The sequence below is a fragment of the Nyctereutes procyonoides genome, unplaced genomic scaffold (genome assembly GCF_905146905.1).
Source record: "Nyctereutes procyonoides isolate TBG_1078 unplaced genomic scaffold, NYPRO_anot_genome, whole genome shotgun sequence".
NCBI lineage: Eukaryota > Metazoa > Chordata > Mammalia > Carnivora > Canidae > Nyctereutes > Nyctereutes procyonoides.
In genome coordinates this window covers 5136064-5156411 of record NW_026575051.1, presented here as the reverse complement: position 1 = coordinate 5156411, position 20348 = coordinate 5136064, and the positions used below count along the sequence as shown (strand labels likewise).

The window sequence follows — 20348 nt, the reverse complement described above, 5'->3', positions numbered from 1 at the left end:
TTATCTCCCTCTCTTTTTCAAATAAATAAATAAAATCTTAAAAAAAAAAAAAGAATATCTAGAAATGAAACCAAAGCTAAATGGCCTTCATGAACACCAATCCATGACTGGGCCTCATCAGCATGCTGCTCTAACCTAGCAAGTTAAACAAACCACCTGAAAGTAAAATATACCACTGCTCAAAACATTATCATGAAAAAGAACACTCTTAGTTAGAATGTTACTCCATTTATCTATCAGACTTTTATTTATTTTTTAATAAAGATTTTATTTGTCCATTCACGAGAGACACAGAGAGAGAGAGAGAGAGAGAGAGAGAGAGAGAGAGAGAGAGAGAGGCAGAGACAGAGGCAGAGGCAGAGGGAGAAGCAGACTCCATGCAGGAAGCCCGACATGGAACTCAACCCCAGGACTCCAGGATCATGCCCTAGGCTGCAGGCAGGCACTAAAACGCTGAGCCACTCAGGAATTCCCTATCAGACTTTTAAAAGCAATTTCAATTATACAGCCTGAACCCAAAAGGCAAACAAGACCCAAAAAAGGCCTTGGAAGTCAAAGAGAATAGCTTTTCAAGACTTTGCATCTTATTCCAAAAGAAAAATACAGTTACCCATAAGATTATTACCCAGACAACAGTATACAAGAAAATCAAAATTACTTATAAATGCGCTACCTATTATAACTATCATTAACATTTTGAGATATTTCCTTTGATTTTTCTGATGTACATAAGTTAAAGTTGGGGTTATTCTCTGCACACAGTTTTGTATCCTGCCTTGTCACTTACTATAGAATGACTATATCTTCAAATATTTTTCATGCTCTACCACTTATATATACCCTAATTTAACCAATTTCCTATCTTTGGACATTTAAGGAACACTGCAAGTGTGTATGCATACAAGTGTGCATATGTGTATATATGTATATGTAATACATATTTTGCACATCTTGTATTTCCTTTCAGAAAACAAATTTGAAGGGATCCCTGGGTGGCGCAGCGGTTTAGCGCCTGCCTTTGGCCCAGGGCGCGATCCTGGAGACCCAGGATCGAATCCCACGTCGGGCTCCCGGTGCATGGAGCCTGCTTCTCCCTCTGCCTGTGTCTCTGCCTCTCTCTCTCTCTCTGTGACTATCATAAATAAATAAAAAAAAAATTTAAAAAAAAAAAAAAAAAAAAGAAAATAAATTTGAAGAAACAGAACTACAGGACACCTGGGTGGCTCAGTTGGTTAAGCATCTGCCTTTGGCTCAGGTCATGACCCCAGGATCCTGAGATCAAGTTCTGCTGGCATCAGGCTGCCTACTGCTTCCTCTCCCTCTGCCTTCCTCTCTCCTTGCTTGTGCCCTCTCTGTCAAATAAATAAATAAAATCTTTAAAAAAATATAGAATTATAGCATCAAAGGACACCAATATATTTAAGGATCTTAATATTGTCAAATTGTTCTACATAAAGGTGAGGTCAACTTACATTCCTACCAACAGTGTATCCCTGACTTTAGAACAGGTCTGTATAGTGCTTTAAACTTAAGTCAAATCATTTTCTTTTACCTTCCCCATCTAAACCATAATTATTTTCACTGAGTTTGATATAATTCTGGCTTAAGACCTCTGTTCTTTTTATTACTATCTCCATCCCCACTTGTACTTTAGGTAACTGAGATCCAGAAACCAATTTTTTTCTACTGTTCCAATATTTTCTAACCATTGGTTCTTATTATGTGAGATGCTGCAACTCCCCAAATACAATAGGAGTTTAAAGCAATATACATTTATGTTATTTCAATTGTCCTGTGAAAATTCTCAGATAAAAGTAAGAGTAAATCACTAGAGATCAATTTACACAGGATTCTTCATGTAAGAGTTACCTTGAAGACAAAATAAAGTAAAACAAAGTAAGTCCAGAACATCTTCAAATAACAGCTCCAACTTCAATGTGAAAACATAAGCATTTTGGAATCAAACAGCTTTAAGTCTGGACTCTCCAGTCAGTTTGTGATTTCCTGGACCCATGAACTTACATTCCAATAATCCAGCACTTGGAATATGCCTGGCATACAGTACCTCAATTATCAAGTAAATGAAAGAAACACATCTTCTTTGAGCCTCACGTCCTTATATGAAATAAAGGAAGATGCTTATTTTTATCGCATTGTGGGGAATATTGAGTAGACAATATAACTGAAGGTGCCCAGTCCAAAGGACTGACCCTCTGTTGATGACCAAAATAAGTGGTGATCACAATCCTTAGAGTTTTATAAAGAATTACAGAATACAAATCACAGAAACAAACTATCTGAAGCAGCTACCTCCAGTAACAAAATTTGAGATACAAAGCTAAGCTAAATTATTAAGATGATTAAGAAGCATGACTGCAAGCAGCACAATAAACTAATTTGGAAAATAATAATAGAACCAGCACGTTAGTAAATAGCCTATCAAATTTTAATTTCCTAAAAAAAGGACACATTGTATGAGATTAAAACTACCCATGTTACATCAAGCATCTTTAATTTTTTGTGGCCTTTTACAAATATCCCTTCTCCATCAATTGTATTTATGGAGTATTCATCAAAAGGAAAATACTGTAAAAATAAAAGTTTCCCACCATTAAAATAGGTCTGGAACTTTTAGGAATATTCCGTAATCTACTCATTTCTCATTTCTTAAATGGAATTTTCCTTCTAATTCAAGTTATGTGTTAACCTATTTCTTTATTTCTTTTGCTTCCATTCTATGCTTTTAGACACCCCAAAGTAACCCAGGAGTCAGTTATTTAGAAAAGACATTTATAATGAAAATAATCAGCAGATGTCTCTGATGACTATCCTATAATGGTCCAAAAACCGACAGACATAAAAGTCATATGATTTTACTAATTTGGCACATATTCAAGAAAAAAACCCACTTTAGCTCAGTCACCAAAGACAAGTGCACCAAAACATTGACTTAGTTTGGTTAGTACAGATCTCCAGGCCCTTAACTCCGGGCAATCTTTGCAGTACCTACCGAAAAAGCAAAAGGATGTAGCTGGCAAGATGCTTCCCTTTCATCTTTCCTTAGAGCAGGTGTTAATAAGATCAAGGTCACAAATCCAATCAAGAATGCACCAGCTAACTCTGTTCAGAGAATAACTCTTACAGCCACAGAGGGACATACCTTGGCTCCTATTACTTATCTGGTAAATGTGTGTCTGTCATTCATTATCACTAATGAAATAACTTAAGATGAGCCATTGATTCTGAGTCAGGCATTTTTGTGTAAAACATGACATGTGCATTTGGCACCCAGAAATCATATTTGTTTCCAGTACTTAATATTGTCAAGAGTTTTAAGCTGCTATTTTTGGAGGCCTCATGGCTGTTAAAAATTGTACAGTGGCCCAAAAGAGTCACTCATTCATTCATTCATTTTAAAGATTTTATTTTTGGGGGGAGGGGCAAGATGGCAGAAGAGCAGGGTCCCCAAATCACCTGTCCCCACCAAATTACCTATTTAACCTTCAAACCATCCTGAAAATCTACGAATTCGGCCTGAGATGTAAAGAGAGACCAGCTGGAACGCTACAGTGAGAAGAGTTCGCGCTTCTATCAAGGTAGGAAGACGGGGGGGAAAAAGAAATAAAGGAACAAAAGGCCTCCGAGGGGGAGGGGCCCCGCGAGGAGCCGGGCTGAGGCCGGGGCGAGTGTCCCCAGGACAGGAGAGCCCCGTCCCGGAGAAGCAGGAGCTGCACCAACCTTCCCGGGGGAAAGGGACTCGCAGGGAGTTAGAGCAGGACCCGGGAGGGCGGGGATGCCCTCGGGCTCCCGGGGACACTAACAGACACCTGCGCCCCGGGAGAGTGCCCCGAGCTCCCTAAGGGCTGCAGCGCGCACGGCGGGACCCGGAGCAGCTCGGAGGGGCTCGGGCGGCGGCTCCGCGGAGGGGGCTGCGGGGCGGGAGCGCGAATCCCACAGCGCAGGCCCCGGAGCACAGGGCGCGGGACACAGCCCAGGATCCGGCCTCCCCGGGACAGGCAGAGGCCGGGAGGGCCCAGGACAGCAAGGACGCTCCTGCCCGGAGCTGAGCAGATCAGCGGCCCCGCCCCGGAGCCTCCAGGCCCTGCGGACGGAGAACCGAGAGCCCCGAGCCCGTAGTTCCTGCGGAGGCTGAATCCAGGCTTCCAGAGTTGCCATAGCAACTGCGGCTGTTCCTTCTGGGACCCCACGGGGTAAACAACCCCCGCTGAGCCCGGCAGCAGGCAGGGGCAGAGCAGCTCCCCCAAGTGCTAACACCTGAAAATCAGCACAGCAGGCCCCTCCCCCAGAAGACCAGCTGGACGGACCAGTGATACTCCCCCGTGTTCCAATACAACTTGTTTTTGGCCACTCTGCACTGAGCAAAATGACTAGAAGGAAAACCTCACCTCAAAAGAAAGAATCAGAAACAGTCCTCTCTCCCACAGAGTTACAAAATCTGGATTACACTTCAATGTCAGAAAGCCAATTCAGAAGCGCTATTCTACAGCTACTGGTGGCTCTAGAAAAAAGCATTAAGGCCTCACGAGACTTCATGACTGCAGAATTTAGATCCAATCAGGCAGAAATTAAAAATCAACTGAATGAGATGCAATCCAAACTAGAAGTCCTAACGACGAGGGTTAACGAGGTGGAAGAACGAGTGAGTGACATAGAAGACAAGTTAATGGCAAAGAGGGAAACTGAGGAAAAAAGAGACAATCAATTAAGGGACCATGAAGACAGATTAAGGGAAATAAATGACAATCTAAGGAAGAAAAACCTACGTTGAATTGGGGTTCCCGAGGGTGCCGAAAGGGACAGAGGGCCAGAATATGTATTTGAACAAATCCTAGCTGAAAACTTTCCCAATCTGGGAAGGGAAACAGGCATTCAGATCCAGGAAATAGAGAGATCCCCCCCTAAAATCAATAAAAACCGTTCAATACCTCGACATCTAATAGTGAAGCTTGCAAATTCCAAAGATAAAGAGAAGATCCTTAAAGCAGCAAGAGACAAGAAGTCCCTGACTTTCATGGGGAGGAATATTAGGGTAACAGCAGACCTCTCCACAGAGACCTGGCAGGCCAGAAAGGGCTGGCAGGATATATTCAGGGTCCTAAATGAGAAGAACATGCAACCAAGAATACTCTATCCAGCAAGGCTCTCATTCAAAATGGAAGGAGAGATAAAGAGCTTCCAAGACAGGCAGGAACTGAAAGAATATGTGACCTCCAAAGCAGCTCTGCAAGAAATTTTAAGGGGGACTCTTAAAACTCCCCTTTAAGAAGAAGTTCAGTGGAACAATCCACAAAAACAAGGACTAAATAGATATCATGATGACACTAAACTCATATCTGTCAATAGTAACTCTGAACGTGAACGGGCTTAATGACCCCATCAAAAGGCGCAGGGTTTCAGACTGGATAAAAAAGCAGGACCCATCTATTTGCTGTCTACAAGAGACTCATTTTAGACAGAAGGACACCTACAACCTGAAAATAAAAGGTTGGAGAACCATTTACCATTCAAATGGTTCTCAAAATATACCCTAAAAACTATAGAACACTTCTGAAAGAAATTGAGGAAGACACAAAGAGATGGAAAAATATTCCATGCTCATGGATTGGCAGAATTAATATTGTGAAAATGTCAATGTTACCCAGGGCAATTTACACGTTCAATGCAATCCCTATCAAAATACCATGGACTTTCTTCAGAGACTTAGAACAAATTATTTTAAGATTTGTGTGGAATCAGAAAAGACCCCGAATAGCCAGGGGAATTTTAAAAAAGAAAACCATAGCTGGGGGCATCACAATGCCAGATTTCAGGTTGTACTACAAAGCTGTGGTCATCAAGACAGTGTGGTACTGGCACAAAAACAGACACATAGACCAATGGAACAGAATAGAGAACCCAGAAATGGACCCTGAACTTTATGGTCAACTAATATTCGACAAAGGAGGAAAGACGATCCACTGGAAGAAAGACAGTCTCTTCAATAAATGGTGCTGGGAAAATTGGACATCCACATGCAGAAGAATGAAACTGGACCACTCTCTTGCACCATACACAAAGATAAACTCAAAATAGATGAAAGATCTAAATGTGAGACAAGATTCCATCAAAATCCCAGAGGAGAACTCAGGCAACACCCTTTTTGAACTTGGCCACAGTAACCGGAGAAGGACAAACAGTGTATGTTCTCATTCATTTGGGGAATATGAATAATAGTGAAAGGGAATATAAGGGAAGGGAGAAGAAATGTGTGAGAAATATCAGAAAGGGAGACAGAACATAAAGACTTCTAACTCTGGGAAATGAACTAGGGGTGGTGGAGGGGGAGGAGGGCGGGGGGTGGGGGTGAGTGGGTGACGGGCACTGAGGGGACACTTGACGGGATGAGCACTGGGTGTTATTCTGTATGTTGGTAAATTGAACACCAATAAAATTAATTTATAAAATTAAAAAAAAATAAAGTTACATTGAACCAGAAAAAAAAAATAAATAAATAAATAAAGATTTTATTTTTAAGTAATCTCTACACCCAACATGGGGCTCAAACTCACAACCCTGAGATCAAGAGTCATATACTCGGACGCCATGCGGCCACCCGCGGTACGGCTGGTGCGGCGAAGCCGGGTGCCCTACGCCGAGCTCCTGGCCCTACAGGAGCGCTGGTTGCGGCGGCTGCAGGCCGCGCCAGGCCCTGAGGCGCCGTCCGGGGCTGAGGCGGGCGCTCTGCTGCTCTGCGAGCCCGCGGGGCCCGTGTACACGTCCGGGCTGCGTGGCGGCCTGACGCCGGAGGAGATGGCGCGGCTGCGGGCCTTGGGCGCCGAGGTACGCGCCACGGGACGCGGTGGCCTGGCCACTTTCCACGGCCCGGGCCAGCTGCTCTGCCACCCGGTGCTAGACCTGCGGCGCCTGGGCCTGCTCCTGCGCACCCACGTAGCGGCGCTGGAGGCGTGCGCAGTGCGCCTGTGCGAGTCCCAGGGCTTGCAAGGCGCCCGTGCGCGGGCCCCGCCCTACACGGGTGTCTGGCTCGGGGAACGCAAGGTCTGCGCGATCGGAGTCCGCTGTGGAAGACACATCACGTCCCACGGCCTGGCTCTGAACTGTTCTACAGACCTTGGGTGGTTTGAGCACATTGTCCCCTGCGGGCTGGTTGGGACAGGTGTCACCTCTCTGAGTGAGGAGCTCCGAAGGCATGTCACTGTGGATGAAGTAATACCACCTTTCCTTCAGGCTTTTAAAGAGACCTACAAATGCACATTGATCTCAGAGGACAGCCCCAACTGAAGAGTGTTCATGTTATCACTGCTGGGAGATCCTGCTTGAAAAGCATCAAGTCTAACTTGGAGTCACTGAAACCCAAATTCTAGACCTGGCCCTGTTATCCACTTACCATGAGACTATGAGCAAAGCATACATGTTTCCATATGTATGCTAGTTTATTTATATCTTCCCACCTACCTCCAATATGGTGGATTTGAAAACATGAAAAGCAACACATGCTATATAAATGTAAGACATTAACACTACTGTCTGCACCATTTTCTCAGCTTAGAAAAACTCAGATATAGAGAATCAGTTCTCAAATGTTTATTACTTCCTAAATACTATATTTAATTGGGCAATTCTGGGCTCCAGTTCCTTTGGTTTTTGGAGGAATCATATTTCTATATGTGAAGGTGATATGGTGGGGTGCTTTCTGCAATAAAAGGAAAAGGGAAAGAAATCTTTAAAGAATAAAAATGAGATCTTGACTTCCTGGGTTGGATTGGCAAGCCTGATTGCTTTTTTCGGTTAGGTAACTTGAGCTAGACCAGAGGCCAAGAAAAGACAAGAATAATTTCTCACATTGTACAAATGCAAAAGGTAGAAGTAAGTTTTCCTTAAATGAGATCTCTAAGTTTATAAGGCTATGTAATTATTATATATTAATTATTTATTGTCATGTAACAAATCACCCCACAACTTAATAGCTTAGAACAATAAACATTATCTCATACATAAAAAAAAAAAAAAAAAAAAGAGTCATATACTCTACTGACTGGGCCAGCCAGGCGCCCCCCCCCAAAAGAGTCATTTTAAAAAAAGAGGAAGAGAAAAAGGAAGATGAAGGAGAGGAACTCCTCTTAAAATCCTCAATTAAATTTATTTGGAAGTCTTGGATCTTCCCTAGGTAAAACTACTTTGACATGGAGAGCTCCTAAAAAATGTTTGTGGAATATGCTGACATTCAGGAATTTTCCTATATTGAGTCAAAGTCTGTTAGCCCCTAACAGAACAGAGAACTATAAAACATTCAGCCATATGCCTTCTTTTGTTCAAAACCAAATCACCAATATTTAAGTACAGATGACCCTCTACATTGATACTGCTAAAATCTAACCTTTTCATGTTAACATGAAAAGACCAACTGCTATTAATATTAAGCAAGCTGTTTATGAAACAACTTATGTAAGTTAAAATCCCGTTTTCCTAATACTGTCGGCCCTCTTTAAAACAAAAACAAAACAAAAACAAAAAAACACTTAACCATTCATTTGAGTGAGAGAGACAGAGAGAGAACAAATGCGATGGGATGGGGCAGGAGGAGAGGGAGAGACAGTTCCAAGCAGACTCCACTAAGCACAGAGCTCAATCCCATGACCCCAAGATCATGACCTGAACCAAAACCAAGAGTCAGATACTCTACTGACTGTGCCACCCAGGCACCCCATCAGCCCGTCTTTTTTTTTTTTTTAAAGATTATTGTATGGGGGATCCCTGGGTGGCGCAGCGGTTTGGCGCCTGCCTTTGGCCCAGGGCGCGATCCTGGAGACCCGGGATCGAATCCCACGTCGGGCTCCCGGTGCATGGAGCCTGCTTCTCTCTCTGCCTGTGTCTCTGCCTCTCTCTCTCTCTCTGTGACTATCATAAATAAATAAAAATTAAAAAAAAAAAGATTATTGTATGGGACACCTGGGTGGCTCGGTGATTGAACGTCTCCCTTCAGCCCAGGTCGTGATCCCAGAGTCCCAGCATCAAGTCCCATGTTGGGCTTCCTGCATGGAGCCTGCTTCTCCCTCTGCCTGTGTCTCTGCCTCTCTCTCTCTCTCTCTCTCTCTCTGTGTGTCTCTCCATGTATAAATAAATCTTTAAAAAATAAAGATTCTTGTAGCCCTTCCTAAATTAGAACAATTGTATCCCATCAGTGTGGCATCTTCATTTCTACAAATAGAGAGTGACCTACACGTAACCAACCTAATACCACAGAAGACACATTTTGAAGTTATCTCATTACAGAAAATTAGAGCATAATAAACTAAATAAGGTTGTTTCTTATGATCATTAGAAAAGCCAAGGCATGGATTCAGATAACCCAAAATAATCTTTGCCCTAAACATTGGCTTAAATGGTCTATGAAGAAAAGCAGAACAATAAAGTATAGTGCTGGTAATCTAAACCAGATGTTTGTAAATGAGCACTGGCAACATCAGTGGGAACCCAGGGCCTCCTGAAAGTGCTTTGGGGTTCCATAAATGTTTCGCTTGCATTCCATTTTCAAAGTTTTCTGTATTTAAGAAGCTATGATAATGTCTTTGTCACATTTATTAATGTGTAATGAAAAACAGCATACACACTCAACTGTGTTAAAAACCAAATGTAAACACATCAGTTAAACTACCAGGCCACCTTGATTGTATGCAGACCTTGGAATAAAGCTTCTCCTGCTAGCTTTTTCCATATATCTCAACTTCTTGTAAACATGTCACTGATTAGGAAGGCTGCAGCTCTACTGAACTTTTTAAAAACTCAGCTTTGCACATGAATGCACATAAAAATTATACCTAGGTATAAAGGTTACCTGTGAAAAACAGAATTTGCTCAATAGTATGCAATTAAAATAAACCATGAAAATAAATAAGCTACTCCTGTGATTATACCACCATTTCTGTAATCCAATTCTAAATTCAAGTCTCAAGGGGCAGCCCGGATTGCTCAGCAGTTTGGCGCCGCCTTCAGCCCAGAGCCTGATCCTGGAGACCCAGGATCAAGTCCCATGTTGGGCTTCCTGCATGGAGCCTGCTTCTCCCTCTGCCTATGTCTCTGCCTCTGTGTGTGTGTGTGTCTTTCATGAATAAATAAAATCTTTAAAAATAATAAATAAGTAAATAAACAAATAAATAAATTCAAGTCTCAATGCTCCCAATTTAGAAAAAATTTGTACCTTGTAAAACAACTGTATATTAATAAAGTATCATTTATCTATAATTTAAAGATATTCTTAAAAGTTTAATTATTAAAACAGAAAAGATCTGAATAGCCAAGTAATAAATTTACACATTTTGAATATTTTTTCTATACAGTAACAATCAATAGGGTCAAATGACTCTAAAATCTCTATGGTCATTGTTTCTACAATGCTACAAATTTTACAGTTTCTTTCATACAGCAATCAAATAAATTCTTTTTAACTTGATTTTGAAATTTAGGAAAGTAAGTATCCTTTGTCAACTGTCTTTTCACTTTCAGTTATTATTCTAGTTGCATCCCTTTATATGTATTAGGGTTTTTTTGCAGGATGGCATTGCTCTCAAATTTTCAAATTGACAGAAAAGAAAAGGTTATATTTAACTTAAACAATGTCTTTGTCACAGTTATTAAAATACCTAACTCTGGAGAAGCTATACTGCAAAAGATTAAAAAGGAAAATTATATCAAATCATCCATAAATTAATAGTCACCTTTGATAGGGCATTCAGTGGGCCTAAGGCAAGTTGTCTCAAACTTCTCTACTGAAATAACCCATTAAAACACAAAACAACCTTAGACTCCCATATTTGGACACTACAACATTAAGTAAATCTGGTAAAGAATGCAAAATTATTTTTGTAATATTTTCTCTTAAAAATGCTTTTATTTTAAAAAGTTGGCTAATGCTTTCCCTCTAAAACTGTCTTAGTAAAACTCAAACTCCAGGAAGATGTACCCATGAACTCCCAAGGCTTTGGATGGCTACCTGGCATAACACAGTGGCCACAAACACCCTGGTACCAGAAGAATGGTCCAAAGTTCGATGCATTCTCATGTATTCTCATTTGCAGTAATCAGAACACATTTTTCCCCCAGTCTATTCAAGAGCAGCATTTATTCTTCCTTGTATGAATAACTTACATTTTCATGTTTCATATGTTTCAGTAACCGCAGTTCTCTGTAGGTCCTTTTGGCATGAATAATGGACTGAAATGGTCTGGAGAGCTTCTTCACTGCCACACGTAACCCAGTTTTTGTGTCAAAAGCAGCACTAAGGGAAAAAAAAGCACATATAAAGAATTCATCAAGGAATGTGCTCTAAATACCTCAAAATTAGTATTTATAAGGAAGGCTATTTTGTTTCCAAGTGAAATGGGTATACAATAAAATACAAAGTATAAAGATTAAAAACTAAAATGACCTATAATCCTGCTATCCAAAGTAACCATCTGTTGTTTTTGGTGTTTCCTTCTCATTTTCTTTTCTAGGTGCCTAAATCAGGGGTCAGAAAATTTTTTCCACAAAGGGCCAGAGAGTAAAATATTTCAGACTTTGTGAGGCACAGGGTCTTCAGCACAACCACTCAACTCTGTGGTTATAGCCAGAAAGCAGCCAGACAATAAATTTTAAAAATGGATGTAGCTGTGTCCCAGCAAACACAAAAACAAGTGGCCACTTGATTTACAGGAGCCAACAGACCAATATACAAAGACCTGGATTCTGTCTGCCTCAGGCCTATCACCTTGCCACCAAATGTTGATCAGAACGGAGGGCTTGGAATGGTTTCATCAGGACAATGAGGTGGCACAAAAACTTCTTGAGTGCCTACAAAGTATCTGCCACTCTTCAGAAGCTAAAAATCTAATAAGGAACAAGTCAACAAATCCCTCAGGGGATGGGGGAGAGGGAATGAGCTGAATAATACAATAATTTCAAATAGTGATGAACGCTATGATGAAATAAAACAGAATAATGGGACAAATGAGAGAAAGCCAGTGGGGTTTTGCTACTTTAGCTAGGATGTCTGAGCAAATAGGTTCAAGCTGACAACTGAATGATGAGAACGTAGCAACCATGTAGAGGTATAGGGAAAAAGAGCTTCAAACAGAAGAAAAAAATTGTATTAACATTTATTGAGTCTTTATTGCATACCAGAAGCTGTTCCGGGCCCTGTTAATTTTTTTTAATTAAAATAAATTTTAATCCCCAACACCCCTATGAAGTAAATGCTATCATTCCCCCACTCAGAAATGAGGAAACCAAAGCACAGACAAGTTAAATAACTTGCCCACAATCACAAGACTTGAAAGTGTCAGGAGGAGGGAATCTGGATCCACAGCTCATGCTATATTAACCATTTTGCCATGCCGCTTCTCAGAAGAGCAAGTACAAACAAAGGAAAGAAGAAACTGGTAGAAAAAATATGGCATGCTGGGGGGTGTAAAGATGACCTGTGTAGGTGGAACACTGGGAGCACAGGGAGAGTAGAAAAGAATGAGGTCAGAGGTATGGGCAGAGGCTAGATCCTGTAGGACAACTGCAGCAAGAAACTTGATGTGTATTTTAATTATTCTTAGAGACTGGGCTAATCTGATCATGCCTCATCCTCCTGTTTATCTCAGTCTCGAATGGGCATCCAAGACTTCTGGATCATCTATCATGACCAAACTCTTTTCCCATGTGACTCTGTACTTCCAGAAGTTCCCCTCCACTCCCTCCCAAATCCTTAGACTAAGTCCTTGCACTTCAACTTCCAATTTGTTACAAATTCCTATAAATCTCCAACCCCCTTTCTGAGCCTCACCTCCACCTCTTTAATTGAAACTAGGCTCTACCTTGAAGATGCTACTTCTCTTACAGCCCTGCCCTTAAAGGGGATTCTCTCTATTCTAGGTACCTCGTGGCTAGCAGGTGGGGCAAATGTCCTCCTTGCCAACCATTCCTACTTCCAGACTATCATTCTACATTTGTTTTACAAAAGCCCCTGCTCACAGCTATCACTACCTCTGCTGCTGTAACCCACTGACCTGGAATTTTCCATTATTCACTGAAAAGTTAGTTCCTATCTCAAAGTCTCTCTCCACTCCCAATTTCTGTCATCATTCTTGGCAAGTTCAACACCCAGGTGGAGGACACATCCAACATCCTGGCCTCTCAATTTCCTGACCTCTCCAGGAAACTCCACCTTACCCAGCCACCTCCATGGTCACACCCTGGACCTCTATCACCATCAAAAGCTGCCCCACCTACACAGTTTTGAATGCCAGCACCCATTTTCCATCACAAACCTTCTGTGCCTTTTAGTTTACTTCTAGTTTACTTCCAAGTATGTATGACTACAACGATTTGTGGACCTCATCATCATTGGCTAATTCTATCCATCCTTCATGCCCTCTCCCATCTTCATTTATTTCTCTTCTTGCTTGGCTCAGACTATATGCTCCCTTGCGTCTCTGTCTTTGCCTCTGCCTCCTACACCCACCTAGATAAAGTCTAACTTTGGGTGATCTCAACTATTTAATTCTCCTTGTCTGAATCCAAGAACTAATTCAGGTTGAAGAAAAACTAATGTACAACCATACAGACTGGTTTCACTCTTAATTCCTGACCTTAACCTCAAATACAGCTCTTAAAACTACCGCTTTTTTCTAGGAAGCTCATTTTCTTACTCAAAGTCATCATTTGACATGGTCTTTCTCCTCAAACCTCCAATTCACCCTCTTTTTCCAAAGCTGCCCTTGCCTTCATTGAGAAAATAGAAACTAGCAAAAGGAAGCTCCATTTATCTACCAGTAAATGTACAAACCCGTCCGCACTTGATTCTATCTTTTCTGCTTCCTCTCTCGCTATAACTAAGGACACATGCCCTTTCTTACAAAAATCAAGACCTTGGGCAGCCCGGGTGGCTCAGCGGTTTAGCACCGCCTTCAGCAGGGTGTGATCCTGGAGTCCTGGGATTGAGTCCCGCATCAGGCTCCCTGCATGGAACCTGCTTCTGCCTCTGCCTGTGGCTCTGCATCTCTCTCTTTCTCTCTTTCTCTCTCTCTCTCTCTCTCTCTCTCTCATGAATAAATGAATAAAATCTTAAAAAAAAAAATCAAGACCTCAATACATGCTCTGGAGCCACCTCCCTCATCCTCTCAAGGACTTCTCTCCTTCATTCTCTTTCTCTCTACCTTCTGAGTTTCTTCATATCTTCTGGATCGATCATTCTCATCAACATAAATAAGCTAGAATTAGTTATTTCCCAACCTCAACAAACAAACAAATCTCCCCTGAAAGCTCCCCACTACAGTTAAAATTCTCCAATGGTCCTCAAAGTATGGTTCCTAGACCAGCAGCATTGGTGTTACCTGGGAACTTGTAAGAAATGCAAATTCTCAGGTGCCACCCCAGACCTACTGAATTGAAAACTGAAGTGCGTCCAGTAATCTGTATTTTATGAAGCCTGTCACATAATTCTAACACATGGTGAAGTCTAAAAACCTCTCTTCTACCTGTTACTCCATGGACCAGCAGCACTGGCATTATCAGAAGCCCCTGAGAAATGCAGAATCTCAGGCCTTAAAGTAGAACCTACATTTTGACCAGACCTCCAGGTAATTCATATGTATCTTAAGGTGTGACTCATTTCCTCAGCTCCAATTCATTCCTCAATCCATTATACTGAAACTGCTCTTCTCAGGTCATTAATGACCTGTTACTAAATCCAGTGGCCACTTTTCTGAATTACCAATTGACATGGTAAACATTTCCCCTTTCTCTAAACACTCTCCATTCTGGAGTCCATATCACACATTCTACTGCTTTTCTGTGACCTCTAGGGAAGCTCCCTCTCTGACCCCACTGTATGTGGTTCCTCTGCTGGAACAGTTCCTCAGGGCATGACACTGGGTGGGCCCTCTTCTCTCCCACATTTTCCAGATCATCTCATCTATAACCAAGACTTTAAATTAAATGCCATCTTATATGGAAAACTTGTAAATATGTATCTCTCACTGAAATCTCTTCTCTGAGCCTGACTGCCCACCTAATAATCTCCATGTGAAAACCACATAAGCACCTTAAAGCTTAGCAAGTTCAAAACACCTAGAACTATTCCTCTCCCTGTCTCTTGTATCTCAGGAGACGGACTTTCCATCCGATTGCTCAAGCCAGGCATTTGGGTATCATCCTTTATTTTTCCCTTTCCTCCAGCCTCCTGGCCCCCATCCAAATCTATCAGCAAGTCTATAATTTCCATCTCCAAAATACATCTCTAATTCAACTTCTCTTCATTCCGCTACTACCATACTAGTCCAAACCATCCTCATCATCAGCCTGCCTTCTTAGACTGGTCTCCCTGCCTCTTGTTTTGTTCCCTTCTCATATACTCTCCACAAGCATCCAATTCAATCTTTTAAAAATATGTTAGGGGCAGCCTGGGTGCCTCAGCGGTTGAATGCCGCTTTCGGCCCAGGGCGTGATCTTGGAGACCCGGGATCGAGTCCCGCTTCGGGCTCCCTGCATGGAGCCTGCTTCTCCCTCTGCCTGTGTCTCTGCCTCTGCCTCTCTCTCTCTCTCTCTCTCTCTGTGTCTCTCATGAATAAACAAAATCTTTAAAAATAATAATAAATAAATAATAAAAATGTTAGATGACAAAACCCACTGCCTCAAATCCTTCAAGGAAATTTCCTTAGCATATAAAATAAGATGCAAATTTCTTATCACAGTCTACAAGGCTCAGGTGATCTGATCACCAATGACTGCTCACCCTGCTCTTGTGTCCTTCCTTCCTTTCCTGCAGCCACTACGTTTTGAACATGCTGGCTCCTTTTAGCTCTTCAGCAGGCTGTTTCTGATTCCTCAGCTGCTCTTCTTTTTCATCTCCACTCCATGCCAAGCTGAATCCTCATCCTTCAAGCACTGGCTTAAATAACCATCCCTCTCAGAGATTATCAGCAGGTCTCAGTAATTGTCACAACATCCTTGTTTCCTTCCTTATCCTACATAAAGGGAGGAGGAGGTGTTCTCTTCTCTCCCACTGCTGTTCCCACAAACCCATAAAATAATAACCTCTTCCCTCTTGGAAGTACCCAGTAAATGTATATTCTTCTCTAAACCCATCAATGGCTCTAGTGAGACAGAAAATGGCCATTGCCCTGTGACCCATCCTCCTCAACTCTCCACTTCTGTTTGCTCTGCCCACCTGCATGCAGGCTAAGCATGTTCTCCTTTCCTCCACCAGTAAGCCCTTTGCGATCTCCTGGAGCAAGGAATGCCATCAGGTTTCTAGCTGACCTGCCCGTGACTGAATGTGCAAGTTCATTTCAGTGGGGAAGAAATAAGAAGTCCGCTTGAGATGCCTGTCCACGCCATTCTCCATGCCAGCTTTGCAGTAATAAAGTAGATATTTTTATCTCTGACTCCTATTAGCAAAAGGTAGGCTAGGATTAATCAGTACCCTACCTCAATAATCACAATTTATTACTCTGTTTATTTACCACCCAGCAAAGTGGTTAAATGAAGGCTGGGGCTTTGGTATTAGTCTATCTGGATTTTAATTTCAGTTCTGCCACTTAGTAGCTGTATAATCTTAAGAAAGTTAATTAAATTCTCTCAGTCTTATATATAAAATGAGGATAAAGTATGTATCTAATAAGGGGAATGTTAGAAATAAATGTGATAACTTTTGTGGTAGTTTTAGCAAAAGGGCTCAGCCCATAGTAAAGCTTAATTATTAGACATTAATAATGTCTGTCTTTCCCACTCATCATAAGCACCTTGAGGACAGTTAGTGTTTTCTGTTTTATTCACTACTATATTCCACAGGACTTAGCATAATGCCTGGCACGTGCACATTCTCAAAAAATGCTTAACGAGTATTTTGTGATGTGGTTATCTGAAACATGAAAGAAAAAACAATTTTATTATTTGGCTCTCAATTCTTATAAATTCAAGGGCATGCAGGGGTGCCCAGCTGGTCAGTGGAGCATCCAGCTCCTAATCCTGGGGTTGTAAGTTGAAGACTTATATTGGGTATAGATGTTATTTAAAAATAAGATCTTTTAGGGATGCCTGGGTGGCTTAGCGGTTGAGCACCTGCCTTCAGCTCAGGGCGTGATCCTGGAGTCCAGGGATCGAGTCCCACATCGGGCTCCCTGCATGGAGCCTGCTTCTCCCTCTGCCTATGTCTCTGCCTCTCTCTCTGTGTCTCTCATAAATAAATAAAAATCTAAAAAATAAATAAATAAATAAATAAATAAAAATAAAAAATAAAATATTTTAGGAAGGCTTGGGTGGCTCAGCAATTGAGTGTCTGCCTTTGGCTCAGGGCCTGATCCCGGATTCCCGGGATCGAATCCTGCATCAGGCTCCTTGCAGGGAGCCTGCTTCTCCTCCCTCTGCCTGTGTCTTTGCCTCTCTTTGTGTCTGTTATGAATAAATAAAATCTTAAAAAAATAAAATAAAAAATCTTTTTAAAAATAAATTCAACAGCATCCAAGAAGAAACTAACATTAATGTTAAAAACTATAGTCATTGAGTGCTTAAGGCACTGTTTTTTAGATCTTTTCATGAATGAGCATCTTTATCACAACTTTATAAAAAGACATTATGATTTCCATTTTACAGATGAGAAAACTGAGGCACAAAGAAGTAATGTGCCCATGATATAGAAAGAAAATCACAAAACGGAGATTCAGATTCAACTGGTGTGTTTTCAAGCATTAACTCTTAATGGATGCCATTAAATGTATCCTCAATAGATCTCTAAATAGAACTCTTAATGGATAATCAAGTCCAACTTTACAAAAAGTTCTGCCCATTTTAAATATATTCTAACTGTATGAACTCTGGTTTTCTAAAAGGCTTCTCACTATAATTAATTGCATTTCATATGGGAAAAGTTTTTCTTGTAATTTTATATTGAACTCAGGATAGTATTAATGAAAAGTATTTCATAAGAAATAACTTTCACTCTATATGCATTACTTTATTTAGGGGAAGTTTTTCTTTTCTTTTTTTTTGAAGATTTTATTTATTCATTCACAAGAGAGACAGGGAGAGAGGGAGAGACATGGGCAGAGGGAGAAGCAGGCTCCCTGTGGGGCCTGATGCGGGACTCGATCCCAGGATCCCGGCGTCCCCGGCCTGAGCCGAAAGCAGATGCTCAACTACTGAGCCACTCAGGCGCCCCAAGGGGAAGTTTTTCAATCCCTAAAGTTCTACTACTCTCTGTGAATCTAGAACACTGGAGGAGGCAATGATGTGATGATCTTACAAAGACCAGAATACCATTTCTGAGTATTTACTGAAATAATCTCCTTTATAAGATCCTTTGTGAATATAAAAGAAACATTAAACATTGCACCTGATGTCCTAGAACCTACCATCTAACTGAGATGATGAAAATACACATGAAAGCAAAGAATGCCTAATAATATAGTGCAACTATATACAACTGACTACTTTTTAAAAAGCTAAGTTCAACAAAAATATGTAAATTGTGTTTAAAAATTTACATATAAAATATGTAACTTGGGTTCAAATATATATCTACACATATATATATATATGTTTATTGCACTCTGTTCATAAGAACAAAATCAGAAATGACCTTAATGTCCAAGGGGAGAATTTAGATTATGGTACATTCCCCCATATATATTGAAGCCATTAACAAGAACCTCCATATAGTACTAATATGAGAACAAGTTTCAGAAATAATGATCCTATCTGTGTGGAAAAATGTATATTCATACATGTATATATAAACATACACAGAAAATACTTAATATATTAAGAATTTTAACATTTTTATTTTATATTTTTCTATCCTCTGATTTTTCAAAAAATGAGCTTGTATCTTTTAATAAGGTTATTAGTAAAATAGAAGCATAAATCATCTATATTGTTACGTTTAAACAAAAAATAGGTACTAACTTTAATAAAACTACAATTAACATATTTTCTTCAAATAATACTTACATAGCTATACTCATAGTACATAACTTTGTATCCTCTATCCTTAAGCCATAAGCATTTTCCATTTTATTAAGCATTTACAGTAATTTCATTAAATATCTGCATTAATCTACTCAACTATTCTCTTTATTGATGGACATTATAGCCATTCCATTTATTCATACATACAAATACAATAAATACTAATACAATGGACATCTTAATTCACACTGCTTCTCCAATAATTGCACAAATTCCTGAGAAAAAATAATTTTTACTTCAAAGGATATGCACTTTCACTTTTTTTTTGTTTTGTTTTAAGATTTTATTTATTTATTCATGAGAACACAGAGAGAGAGAGAGAGAGGCAGAGACACAGGCAGAGGGAGAAGCAGGCTCCATGCACCGGGAGCCCGACGTGGGATTCGATCCCGGGTCTCCAGGATCGCACCCTGGGCCAAAGGCAGGCGCTAAACCGCTGCGCCAACCAGGGATCCCTACTTTCACTTTTTAAAACATATTTTGGGGGTGCCTGGGTGGCTCAGTTGGTTAAGCATCTACCTTTCGCTCAGCTCATGATCCCAGGGATGGAGTCCTGCATGGGACTCCCTGCTCAGCGGGGAGCCTGCTTCTCCCTCTTCCTCTGCCACTCTCCCTGCTTGTGCTCTCTCATTGTCTGTCAAATAAAATCTTTTTAAAAAACAACAACATATTTTGCTTACAAAAGGGAGCTAGCAGGAATTGTTTAGAGAAACTGTTTTCTGCTTATCAGTTAGTGATCCCTCTAGCAAAGCTGCTGAAGCAAGGAATATAGGATCCATCCCCAACACTACCTTTTTAAGCATTTAACTGCTCTGACCTGGCCTCCTGTTACTATCATTAATCAAAGCAGTTTTTGGAGAGAGGAGAAACTATGCATTTCATCCTAAATTGGACATTGTGATTACCAAAAGCAGAAGTTAATAATAATTTTTAAAATCACCTGATAAAACCAATTAAATATTCAGAGGAGAAGAAATTCAAATTTACTGAATACCTGATAATGCCACATATCATTTGGGAAATGTTTAATGTAATCTTTAAAATAACTTTTTGAGATAGTTATATTGACTTTCCAAGATAAGAAACAAATGGTCAGAAACATTAACAACTCATTCAAGGTCATATAACTCCTATTCAGTGGGATTCAAAAACACAGATTGGTCTAATTTCAATGTTCACTCTTTTTCCAGAATGCCAAGCTGCCCAGGATAAGGGCAACACTAGGAGCAGCTATTGACTTTGCCCTTATTATAATGATTCACTTACTAGTATTACCAGTTGGGCTTCTTAATCACATTTTTAAAATTATAGCTACAAATAAAACCTTGTTTTCATGAACA

General features: G+C 40.7%; 2 protein-coding genes across 4 annotated transcripts in view; one reads left to right on the top strand and one right to left on the bottom strand.

The window, feature by feature from the left end:
- Window positions 1-20348, bottom strand: part of MAPK14 (mitogen-activated protein kinase 14) — an 81584-nt gene that overhangs the window by 44377 nt on the left and 16859 nt on the right. For all 3 annotated transcript variants that reach the window (XM_055330559.1, XM_055330558.1, XM_055330557.1), the window contains exon 2: window positions 11164-11293. In XM_055330559.1, the coding sequence (XP_055186534.1) occupies window positions 11164-11293 (130 nt within the window). The remainder of the gene's footprint in view (window positions 1-11163; window positions 11294-20348) is intronic.
- On the top strand, window positions 6604-7536 carry LOC129512958 (putative lipoyltransferase 2, mitochondrial). Its single transcript, XM_055330560.1, has one exon. It carries the CDS (start codon window positions 6604-6606, stop codon window positions 7297-7299), a length of 696 nt encoding a protein of 231 aa, XP_055186535.1. The 3' UTR covers window positions 7300-7536.